Here is an 11,176-nt window from a genome sequence, read left to right as displayed (position 1 = left end):
ATTTTTACTTTAATTTGGAAAATCTCATATCTTAAGTTTCTTCTTATTTTAAAAAATACAACCATAATTATGAACGATAAGAGCACCATTATTCTTTTTTCATTTTAAAATATACGATTTTATTACCATCATCGTCATTTAATAATAATATAGTTTTCTAAAATATATTTATTTACCTGTAATTAAAAAAAAAAATTAATCTTTCAAGCAGAGTATTTCTTTGCAAACGGAGCAGCTAGGGCTTAAGCCTTAGAAACTGCACACGTAAAAGAAAAATCATCAGGTCTCCACTGAAAGAGGAGAGTTATTCCACAAAGCAAAAACACAGAGAACCAAAGAAACCACATTTCCCATCACTTCACTCCCTCGTTCGTATCTCTTTTGGTCCTTTAGGGTTTTCCATTTTCCATGGCCGAAGTCATCAACATGCCTCTCGATTCGCTCGATAAATCCCCTTCCTCTTCCGCTCCTCCGCCGCCGCCACCACCTCCTCCCTCCTCCGTCGCCGACGATGACCTTCCTCCGCCGCAGCAGCATTCCTCGTCCCGCCGCAGGGATAGAGACTTCAGAGACCGCAGAGACGATAGGGATTTTGATCGTCCTCCGAATCGCCGCAGCGGCGATTTCTACGACCGGAACGTGTCGCCGCCTCCCAGAGACAGAGATAGGGACAGGGACTTCAAGCGCCGCCGCAGCCCGAGCCCTTCTCATCGCGACCGGCGATATTCTCCTCGGCGCTCGCCTCCGCCGTTCAAGCGAAGGAGAGCCAGTCCCCGCGGCGGTTACGGACCCGATGATAGGTAGAATTCGCTGTCTTTGTGTGATTTTGAGAATTGAATGCCGTATGCTTGCCATGAATTTACTATTAGGTTTTAGGATATTGAAATCGAGTGCTGTGCTCCTTGTGTTAAGCAATGCATTACTGCTATTTGGTACGTATTTTGTAAGAAGTGTTACGAAATAATTTTCAACCAATGAGGAGAAGGATCGGTATATGGTTGAAGTGAAAGAAGGTTAAAAGAGAGAAATGTTGTTTCGAGAGGAAATGTCGTGTAACTCATGAAAACTGTTTTGTACCTTATAGCATTTACCTTTTGAGTTTATTTGATGTTGCGATTCTTGTTTCTAAATGGCAGTTGCCCCACCATTTTGAAGAGGGAATATCACCTTAATCTGATCAAGTTTTATAATAATCCCTTGTTAGAACAAATGATTTATTGGAATTGGTTGCTGCTTCTGTGAAAACTGTAGTTCTGGTGCCCACTGCATGTAGTAATAGTGTAATGTAATACTAGTAAAGCTGATGGTGTACTATGACTATTTGTTATAATTTCTTGTATGTTAATAATTGAAATGAATAATATAAATTTCACTATTGCAACTTGACTAGGTAAGGATGAGTTGTTATATGTGGAGTGATTTAGAGTTGTATATGTTCTCATGGTGATTAAATTCTTCCTATGGCTATGAGAGACATAAGGCGTGGTATGATATTTGTTTTTTATGTTGTAATGGAAAAGTCTTTGCTATAGTGTGCTTAACATGTTTCTTTCTGTTTCTCTATGCTAGTTGAACTTAGTTCCTTTATTTCTTTGTACACCCTTTATTTAAGCTGTACTTCATGCTTTATGCAAATCTGCTTTTACCCTTACTTTGCCTCATCATCCTATTACAGCAGACATGGATATGATTATTATGGAGGTTATGAAAGGGGAGTGGGTGGAAGAGTTGGTTATATAGATGAGAAGTCTTTTAGCAGGTTTGGACATCGTTCTGCAGGGGGATATCAAAATGGAATTTCCGGTATGTCTGTAGTTGCTACTAAGTACTAGGATCTTTTTCGGTATAAACTTAATACCCATTTTATCCATAACATTAATTCTTGTGTTATTTTTTCTTATACTCATTACCTCCTGCTTTTGAATAAGAAAATGTATTTGTATAATAATTTGAGTTTCTCACTCTTAGATTTCATGGTTTCTTTATTGCATTTTGTTACCTGTGGCATAGTTATGAATAGTTCACTAGTGGGACTAGAGCAACGTAGCAGTACAGAGCAGCAATGGGCTGCTATGAAGTTTGAATAGCAGTTTTTGTAGCTGCACGGCCTGTCAAAACAGTGTCATCAGTAGTTTTTTAGGGTTAAAGTTGAGATTTCTTCCTTCTTATCTAAAATTAAAATAAACTTTGATTGGATGTAGTTTCCACTCTTTTCTCTACTTCGCAACACCCTCATGAAGCAATACCCACCCACCCTTCTCTCTTTTGTACCACTAACACTCATCTCCAGAAAGTATTTATGGCAGCAGCCACCTCCATTCTTTTCTCTTTCCTAAACTCTGAATCACCTTTGTTTTGAACTCTGAACTCTCAATCTCTTCTTTCCAATGTGCTGACACCCATCCTCACTTTGATTCAATGTTTTAGATGTCCTGACTCTTGTATTTGAAATTTGATTTTTTTTCCCTTAATTTTGTTTGTTTCTTTGACTTTTGTTGCTATTTACTCCATAGTAGTCAATCCCGGACAGCAGCGCGGAGCAGCCGACCTCAAAAACGCTATAGCGGCATAGCGGATAGCGGGATGGTCGTTATTTTAGGTATTATAAATATACTCATAAATTAAATTACACACATATATATATATGCTTAGATGTCAATAACAAGTAACAACAAAATATAAAAATAAATTTAACTAACTAAATTTAAGTCTCTAATGCTTAGATGTTTAAAAATACTAAGTGTTCAATTCAAATACAAATATTTTAATAATTATCATCATCTTCATCTCCAAGATTTGCCATGTCTTCTTCATTTTCACTTTCATCACTACTTTTATAAAGAACTTCCTCCTCTTCAAAGTCTTCCTCATCACATTCTTCTTCTTCTTTTTCTTCTTGTACAATTTCTTTCCCTTTTCCCTTAGATTTAGATGAAGAAGCAATTATAGTTGTCTTGGATTTTGATCTAGCTTGTCGCTTAGTGTAGGTTATAGGCTCACTAGCCCCAATTGCATTAGCAACAGCTCCCCAAGTCAAGTTATCATCATCAAACACTAATTCATCTACAGCATCTTCATCATCTCCAGCTATTCCTTCTAGCAACTAATTATTACTATCATCAACATCTTTTAAGATAATAGGATCCACCACGTCAGAACACTCAAAACGTTCATTAAGAGCTTGGTTATATTTAATAAAAACCAAGTCTTGTAACCTTTGATGCTCAAGTCTGCTTTTCTTTTTAGAATGAATCTATTTTACCATAAAAAAATATATATTAGATTTGCACTTTTAATATAAGAACTTTAAATTGAAGTTACTTGATATTTATTTACGTGCTCAAAAGTACTCCAATTTCGTTCACATCCAGTGAACTACAAGTCAAACTCAACACTCTAATAGCAATGTTTTGTAAATGTGGTGTACGTACTCCATAATTCTTCCACCATTCAGCTGCAAGTTATGCATCAACTTATTAACCTTTTGTGTTATATCTACATAATTACATTACAATAAAAAAAATTAAACAAATCTCTTACCAGGAGCCATTGTAGCCCTTTGTCTTTTTGCTCCACTTAAACCGAAGAGACATTCAACTCTTCTATATGTTGACAATTGAATTGTAGCATTGTCTACATCATCTTCACTTATACATAGCCTCTCAATACATTTATACAAGCCCTCCACAACTTTAGGATCATTCTCAATTTGTTTATTGCTATAAAAAAAATTGAGGATTCAGATAATAACCTGCAGCATGTAATGGATGATGAAGTTGACACTCCCATCTTCTATCAATTATAGCAAAAATCTCCTTATATTTGTCTACATTTCCTTTGAATGCATTTTGAATGCTTTCTTTAGCTCTATCAATTGCCTCATATATATAACCGATTGCAGGCTTTCTTTCATTATCAACAAGTCTCAAAACTTGCACAAGTGGCCCCATAGCCTTAAGACTGAAAACCACATCATTCTAAAAAGAAGGCATAAGCACAGTGTCTGCTGCCCTTTTTCCTTTAGCTTCTTTGGCTGTTTTGGACTTTAACCACTCATTGGAAGTGAACATTGTTCTAAGGTTTTTTTTATTATGCAACTTTTGTAATGTGAGGAATTTTGTGACAAACCTTGTTACTCCATATCTAACAATTCAGCTTTATTTGTGAACCTCCTCATAATGTTCAAAGTCAATGAATGATTATAAATAAAACTCAGAAGAGTAACTCCTTTTTGGATTGTTCTCTTGATTCTAGGTATTTTTCCAATGTCTTCTAATATCAAGTCAATACAGTGTGCAGCGCATGGAGTCCAAAACAAATGTGGTCTTTTAGCTTGCAACAACTTACCTAAAATTAAATTGCATAGTCTAAAATTAGAAACTAATAAAATAATTAGAAACTGATATTAATATAGAGAGTTAAGAATAATTCTTACTGGCTAATACATAATTACTTCCATTATCAGTAACTACTTGTACAACATTTTTCTCTCCAATCTCTTCAACAAAGCTATCCAAGAGCTCAAACAACTTTTCTCCAGTTTTCATATAAGCAGATGCATCAATACTCTTTACAAACATAGAACCAGTTGGACAATTTACTAAGAAATTGATCAATGTTATATTTTTTTTATCCGTCCACGCATCTGACATAATTGAACATCCACATTTTTCTCTTTCTTCTTTATGACTTTTCAACATTTCTTTTGTATACTCTAACTGCTTTTTAAGAAGAGGAACTCTACACTCATGATAAGTAGAAGGCTTTAGATGTGGACCATAGTTTCCAATAGCTTCAACCATTAATTTGAAACTTTTTGAGCGCACAACGTTGAAAGCAATTCCATTCCTACAAAGAAATCTTTCTATGTATTGAATTGTTCTTGCTCTTGCCTCTTTGATACAAGCAACATTTATACTTGTTTGTCTTTTTGATTTTGCTAATTTGATGCTTGTTTCTGGACTCTTTAACCACAATAAATCTAATAGGCCCTTGACATTTTTTCCTTTTTTGGTGGCATTACAACCACTAACATAAGCTGATGCAACACTTGAGGTTGAAGGTCATTTTCCACTACGAATATTTTGAATTTCTTGCACCTCTTCTTCCTCATCATCATCTTCATCATGCTGAAGTAAATATACCTCTTTTTCAATTCTCTTCTTCTCATGAACTGCTATAAGTGTTTCTTTTATTTCTTTGGGAATCCTTGGACACTTATCAACATCTCCCTTCACTCCCATTTGGTCCCTCTTTGCTCGGGTAATACCGCCTGTAATCGTTTTTCTACAAAAATCACAAGTAACAGACTTTTTATTATTTGTCTTTCAAACTATTCCATTGCCAATCTATATCCAAATTATTTCCTGAAGGCTTCACTAATGCACAGGATGAAATCGAAACAGAACCGGTTCTTTGTGACTGAATGGGAGGAGTAGCCATTACTTCTTTTTTAAGCTTTCAAAATTTTGTACAGAAAATAATAGAAGAATCAAAACAGAGAAGAGTAAAAAACCAGAGAAAAATATAGGAAAAACAAATGTTCAATACCGGAAAGTTCGCCGAAAGTCTGCTGAAGATGACCGGAAAGTTGTGCTGACCTTGAAGAAGATGATAAGAGATGAAGAAAATGACTCAAAATAATTTGGGTCACTTTAGAAGCTCGTCGGAGACGAAGAAGATGACCGGAAATCAAAATGGAAGCCTCGCTGGAAAAACAGAGCACAGAAAACGGAGGATGACCGGAAAACAAAGAACAGAAGAGAGGAGAGCTGACGGAGGCTAGGGTTGAAGAAGATGATTCAGAAATATAAGGGGGGTCGAAATTCCAAAATTGCCCCCCCTTAAAAGGCCCCAACCGTAAAAGATGAGGGGCAAAAACGGAAACATGGGAGGATGAGATAGCGGCCGCTCCATCCGCTATTTTCGGAGTTTTCTGCCGCTATTTGCGGCGTGATGGCCGCTACTCTGAAAAGCGACGCGACAGGCTCTCCGTCGCGGGAAAGGGCCGCTCCGCCGCTATTGATAACTATGATTTACTCGTATTTGCTTAAGATCTATGATTTTTTCTAAAGCCTTCCATAACATCATACTATTTATATGTTTCTACTTTCTATTTTTTTTTCTGTACTTTTGCAGATATGGAATCAAATCGAGGCTATGGAGAATTGCCAAGTGGTGGTGCACAAAGGTCAGCTTTGTAATATTTCTTTCATCCAAACCAGTAATTAAAAAATATTTCTTGCCATTTATAGCTTTTCATGTCCAGCATAGACAAGGAATGTTGTCAGTGGAAATGTACTTGAGTATGCAAATGTGGACATGAAACTTGGACTTTTGAGGACTATGCTGCTGAGGAGCTTAAACTTTTAAACAATCTGTGAACATTTTAATTTCACATCTGAAAGGCTTCAATTGAAGCCTAATTGCAACAGCCAACAAGGCCAAGATGAGATGTCATTTTTGAGATTATGGATGTGTACTACTTGCTGCCATTAACGCTGCATGCGCTTTGGCACATGCACAATTATATTTTTGTACTGTTAATAAAAGAATTTTTAAACATGCCATATATGAATACATTGTATTCAGTTTACCTAATCCATGTGCAATATTTCTTGAGAGCGTTGTCGTTGTTGATGGGAGTATCAGCTGTCAGCTCAATGTGTAATTCTTTTTTACTGGTTGACTTTTGGTTATGGTTCAGTATAACAACCTTAATTTTGAATTGCCTTCACTTGAATTGCAGTATTATAGTTTTAATTATAAGAGTGAATATTAGACTTTGGTTTTAATTAACCTTCGTGTTTTCATCCATTAATGTTGCATGAACTGTTTCCTTGGCTGAAGAAACCCAATTATTTTTCCATGTTCTTAAACTTGTGACCTTCCTGATCCTGAATTTCTGTAGCAACCAGTACATTATTCATGTCTTGCTCTTTTTTCCCCCCCTCCTAACATGATTTGTCATTTTCAGTCGATTAAACAATTGTATCCTGTGCTCTTTACTGCATATCTAATTGTGATATTTCTGTACCCCTAGTGTATCTTCAATCAAGAAAAAGAGAAGTAACATATCTACTTGTGATTATGTTATTACCTGTTTAATGATCTTTCTAGGAAAGCATGTTAGGATTAAGATATTTATATGTTGTTCCAGGGAGGGGCTGATGTCCTATAAGCAATTCATTCAGGAGCTTGAGGATGATATACTACCAGCTGAAGCAGAGCGTAGGTAAGCTCTTGAAAATGTCTATTTGCATCTTGACAAATTTGCGTAAGAATGCAAATTTGCATCTTGACAAGTGACTACTTGCAATTTATTTTTTAGGTATCAAGAGTACAAATCAGAGTATATTTCTACCCAAAAACGAGCTTATTTTAATGCTCATAAGGATGAGGAGTGGTATTTTTTTTTCTCTTCGAATAATTGTAGTTCAATCATGAAATGTTTCCCCTGTACTGTTATCATTACCATATTGTTTTCAGTTTAAATGATCTGATTTTTTTTTTTTTGTATTGTTTTACTTTTTGATGTAGGTTGAAAGATAAATATCATCCGACAAATTTGCTAACAGTTATTGAAAGGTGCGTTTATATCAATCTTACAGTGTTAATTAAGCACTATATATGGAATTATGGATCATTATTTTTTGTCAGGTGATTACTAGATATGCAGGTGGATTAATTTTTGTATTAAGACGCCTAATTTGTAATGAGTTCTGTTTGGTTCATCATCTTTTAGGAGGAATGAAAATGCTCGACAGCAAGCAAGGGATTTTCTGCTTGATTTGCAGAGTGGAACTTTGGATCTGTATGTTCTTGTCCTTTGTTTTACTTGCTCTTGTGTTTATGTTTCTTTGTCTGCCCTTCATCCTCATGCTTCTCACTATTCTTCCTATGATCCGTATTTTCTATTTCAATAAATACAGAAATCCTGGTTTAAATGCCTCTACATCCAGCAAATCAGGGCAAGCTAGTGAGCCAAATTCAGAGGAGGAAGCAGACACTGGAGGTAAACGAAGAAGACATGGTCGGGGATCTAATAAAGAAAATGATTCTTCAGCTGCTCCAAAGGCTCACCCTATCAGTTCTGAACCTAGACGAATACAAGCTGATGTTCAACAGGCTCGGGCCCTTGTTCACAAGCTTGACAGTGAGAAGGGGATTGAAGATAATATTTTATGCAGCAGTGATCACAATAAAAATGATGATAAGGCTCATAGTGGATCTGTGGGTCCCATAATAATTATACGAGGCTTAACATCTGTTAAGGGTTTAGAGGGTGTTGAGCTTCTGGACACACTTATTACATATCTTTGGCGAATTCATGGTGTAGATTATTATGGCATGATTGAGACTAATGAAGCCAAGGGTTTGAGGCATGTGAGGCCAGAAGCAACAGGGAATGAAGAACCAGGTAAGTCAGGGTCTGAATGGGAGAAGAAACTTGACTTGTTTTGGCAGGGAAGGCTGAATGGTCAGGATCCCTTGGAAGTAATGACTGCTAAGGAGAAGATAGATGCTGCAGCAGTTGAAGTGTTGGATCCATATGTTCGAAAAATTAGGGATGAAAAATATGGATGGAAGTATGGCTGTGGAGCTAAAGGCTGCACTAAGCTATTTCATGCTGCTGAATTTGTGCACAAACATCTGAAGCTTAAACACCCAGAGCTTGTTCTGGAACAAACTTCAAAAGTACGCGAGGACCTCTATTTTCAAAATTACATGAAGTAAGTAATAGCAGTGGCTTCTTCTGTTTTGGGGTTATTATTGCAGGTTTTGGTGGAAATATCACTTATAATGATCTTACTGTTGTAGTGATCCGGATGCTCCTGGTGGGACACCTGTCATGCAGCAACCTCAGGTGGACTGCTGATTTTGTTTGACATACAAGTATATATTCCTAGAAAAATGACATTACAAAAAAAGATGCATGATTTGGAAACAGTATTTTATGGTTATGTTTGTGACTTGTGAGAACATTTTGGTCTAAGGTTTGGTAGTTGTGTGTATCCCTAATTTGACAACATTGTGGAAGGATTCTGCAAAGCTTGTCAAATAGTGAAGTTCTCAAAATTTCCTCTAAATGTATTCTGCACGCTTTCGAGTGTAAATGATGAGATGCATCAGCATTTACAAATTTCTGACTTAAGCATGGCATTGTATTTCTGACTGATATCATGGTTGAGTTTCATATTCTTATGGTCCATTTTTTTCTCCCAATTTGTAGAAGGACAGGCCTTTAAAGCGAAGATTAGGTCTTGAGGGCAGATTGAGAGATGATCGTGGTAATCGGCGAGATCATGATCGGAGTGACAGGGTAAATGATGGAGATAGGCCTGATATTTCCCCAGCCCATGAAAGGCAGTCTAAAGACCATGACGAAACAATGTATGATTCATATGCAGGGCCTGGTGTACCCCCATTTGCATCAGATATGCCCCCTCCTCCGCCAGTGTTGATGCCTGTGCCTGGTGCTGGGTTGGTTTCGCTATTCTTGTTATCCTTTCCACTTCTGATGCACCTCTTTTGATGTTTTAAGCCTTTGTTAATGATTATATGATTTATAACTCTACAGGCCTTTGGGACCCTTTGTTCCTGCTCCGCCAGAAGTTGCAATGCAGATGTTAAGAGAGCAAGGAGGGCCATCTTCATATGATGCCTCTGGAAGAAAGATGCGGTCTGGCCCTCATATGGGTGGAACAGCACCAATAATTGCAGTTCCTCCAGCTTTTAGACCAGATCCTCGGCGAATGCGAAGGTAAATGTTCTGCATGACCCTTGCACGGATATTTTTGCGTGGTATCTCCTATCAGTCTTTTCTCACTCATGTCTGTGGTTCTTCTGGAAATCCACTCAAATAGCTTATATTTGTGCTCTTTTTGGTACATTTGGTGATTTTTTAATCTTCCTTGCACTTGGCCTAAAAATGCTTAGTTTTACTTAAGTGCTTGCCTTATTTGTCTATAATCTGACATATTTAAACAGTGGCATAGTGCCTTGAATTATTGTTTGTGAAATGGAAAGTCGTTTCAGAGTTTAAGTGTGTTTGTTACCTTAGTTATGGCCAGAAATTAGGAGAATGGCTAGCGAAGTTTAGAAGCATATCCTAGTAAACAAGCATGTGGCTGCCATAGATGAAAGCAGATATCAATTTTTAATATACTTAATTATTTTGCATATGGTACAGTTATCAAGATCTGGATGCCCCCGAAGACGAGGTCACTGTGATAGACTATCGGAGTTTGTAAGTGTCATTGTGGTGGCTGAACCTGTCGTCTCTATCTTCTGTGAATTTGTCGGAGAATCTTATTTTCGGATATTTGTCATGGGAATCGACTTCTAATGCACTAGGGTTTAGATTTGTATATTTTGTTACTAAATTATCCTTTTGCATAACTAGGTCAGTACTCCGTAAATTTGTACGGAGTGTACCATTGAATTTTGAGAGTGCTAACATACGTCACTTCCATATTTTGAATTTAAATTTAGAACTTGTGCATCCAGATTTATATTTTCTATGCCAAGAAAAGAATATTTGTACTTTCTACAAAATTAAATTCATAACCAAAACAGTAACTTAAAACTATAGTTTTATACACGAGATTTACTGCTTGTTCATATTTGGTACGCGGAATGGTGAATTTATTTCATGAAATACACATTCATTAGCACAAAAAATACCCATTTTGAGGCTTCATTCACTTTTATAAGTTGGGTAATTTACATTGATATTGTCTGAACTTCAGTCTAATTAAACTTGGTATCCTATTCATTTTTAGACCGTACAGATTTCTCTATTTTATTTAACTGTCTATCCATCATAAAATAATTAAAAAGTGATGGAAATTAATTGACAGTGGGACAGAGAAATTGTTTGATGATGGGAGCAAGTGAAAAAGTAACAATAGTGATCATAGTGGTAATAATGGTATGATTGTGATAGTGATAATAAAAATGGTGACACTGATAACAGTGGTAGTAGCTGTGACAAGGATCAATAATGGCATTTGCTACAGTGGTATTTATAAGATTGTTACTATGATAATTATTGAGGTAGTGATAGAAATAATAGCAATAGTGGCCAGTGATGGTCGTGAACATGACATTGATGATCATAATGGTGGTTGCATTTTCCAAGAATTATGAAGGAGTTGAATAATTTGTTTTTGCA

General features: G+C 36.5%; 1 protein-coding gene across 5 annotated transcripts; it reads left to right on the top strand.

The window, feature by feature from the left end:
* The first annotated feature begins 244 nt into the window (after nt 1-244).
* LOC113864801 (serrate RNA effector molecule-like) lies at nt 245-10,602 on the top strand. Of its 5 annotated transcripts, none has more exons than XM_027498919.1 (12): nt 245-800; nt 1,676-1,803; nt 6,139-6,190; nt 7,160-7,234; nt 7,331-7,405; nt 7,540-7,587; nt 7,745-7,813; nt 7,932-8,732; nt 8,821-8,866; nt 9,233-9,483; nt 9,581-9,763; nt 10,193-10,602. In XM_027498919.1, the coding sequence occupies exons 1-12, from the start codon at nt 409-411 to the stop codon at nt 10,251-10,253; spliced, it is 2,181 nt and encodes a 726-aa protein (XP_027354720.1). In that variant the 5' UTR covers nt 245-408; the 3' UTR covers nt 10,254-10,602. The 5 variants fall into 5 exon arrangements, with proteins under 5 accessions (XP_027354720.1, XP_027354721.1, XP_027354719.1 ...); XM_027498920.1 differs by having other exon boundaries at nt 297-800; nt 1,679-1,803; XM_027498918.1 differs by having other exon boundaries at nt 335-800; nt 1,679-1,803; nt 6,139-6,199.
* Nucleotides 10,603-11,176: the final 574 nt, after the last annotated feature.

The sequence above is a fragment of the Abrus precatorius genome, unplaced genomic scaffold (genome assembly GCF_003935025.1).
Source record: "Abrus precatorius isolate BTA unplaced genomic scaffold, Abrus_2018 Scaffold4, whole genome shotgun sequence".
NCBI classification, from domain to species: domain Eukaryota; kingdom Viridiplantae; phylum Streptophyta; class Magnoliopsida; order Fabales; family Fabaceae; genus Abrus; species Abrus precatorius.
This window is presented reverse-complemented; position numbering and strand designations above follow the sequence as displayed.

Bases quoted from the DNA above. Each gene is read 5' to 3' on its own strand.
- LOC113864801 (XM_027498917.1), top strand. From the start codon at position 409: ATGGCCGAAGTCATCAACATGCCTCTCGATTCGCTCGATAAATCCCCT. The intron at 1,804-6,138 runs GTATGTCTGTAG...GTACTTTTGCAG, and splicing joins ATATCAAAATGGAATTTCCG to ATATGGAATCAAATCGAGGC. The intron at 7,588-7,744 runs GTGCGTTTATAT...ATCATCTTTTAG, and splicing joins TTGCTAACAGTTATTGAAAG to GAGGAATGAAAATGCTCGAC.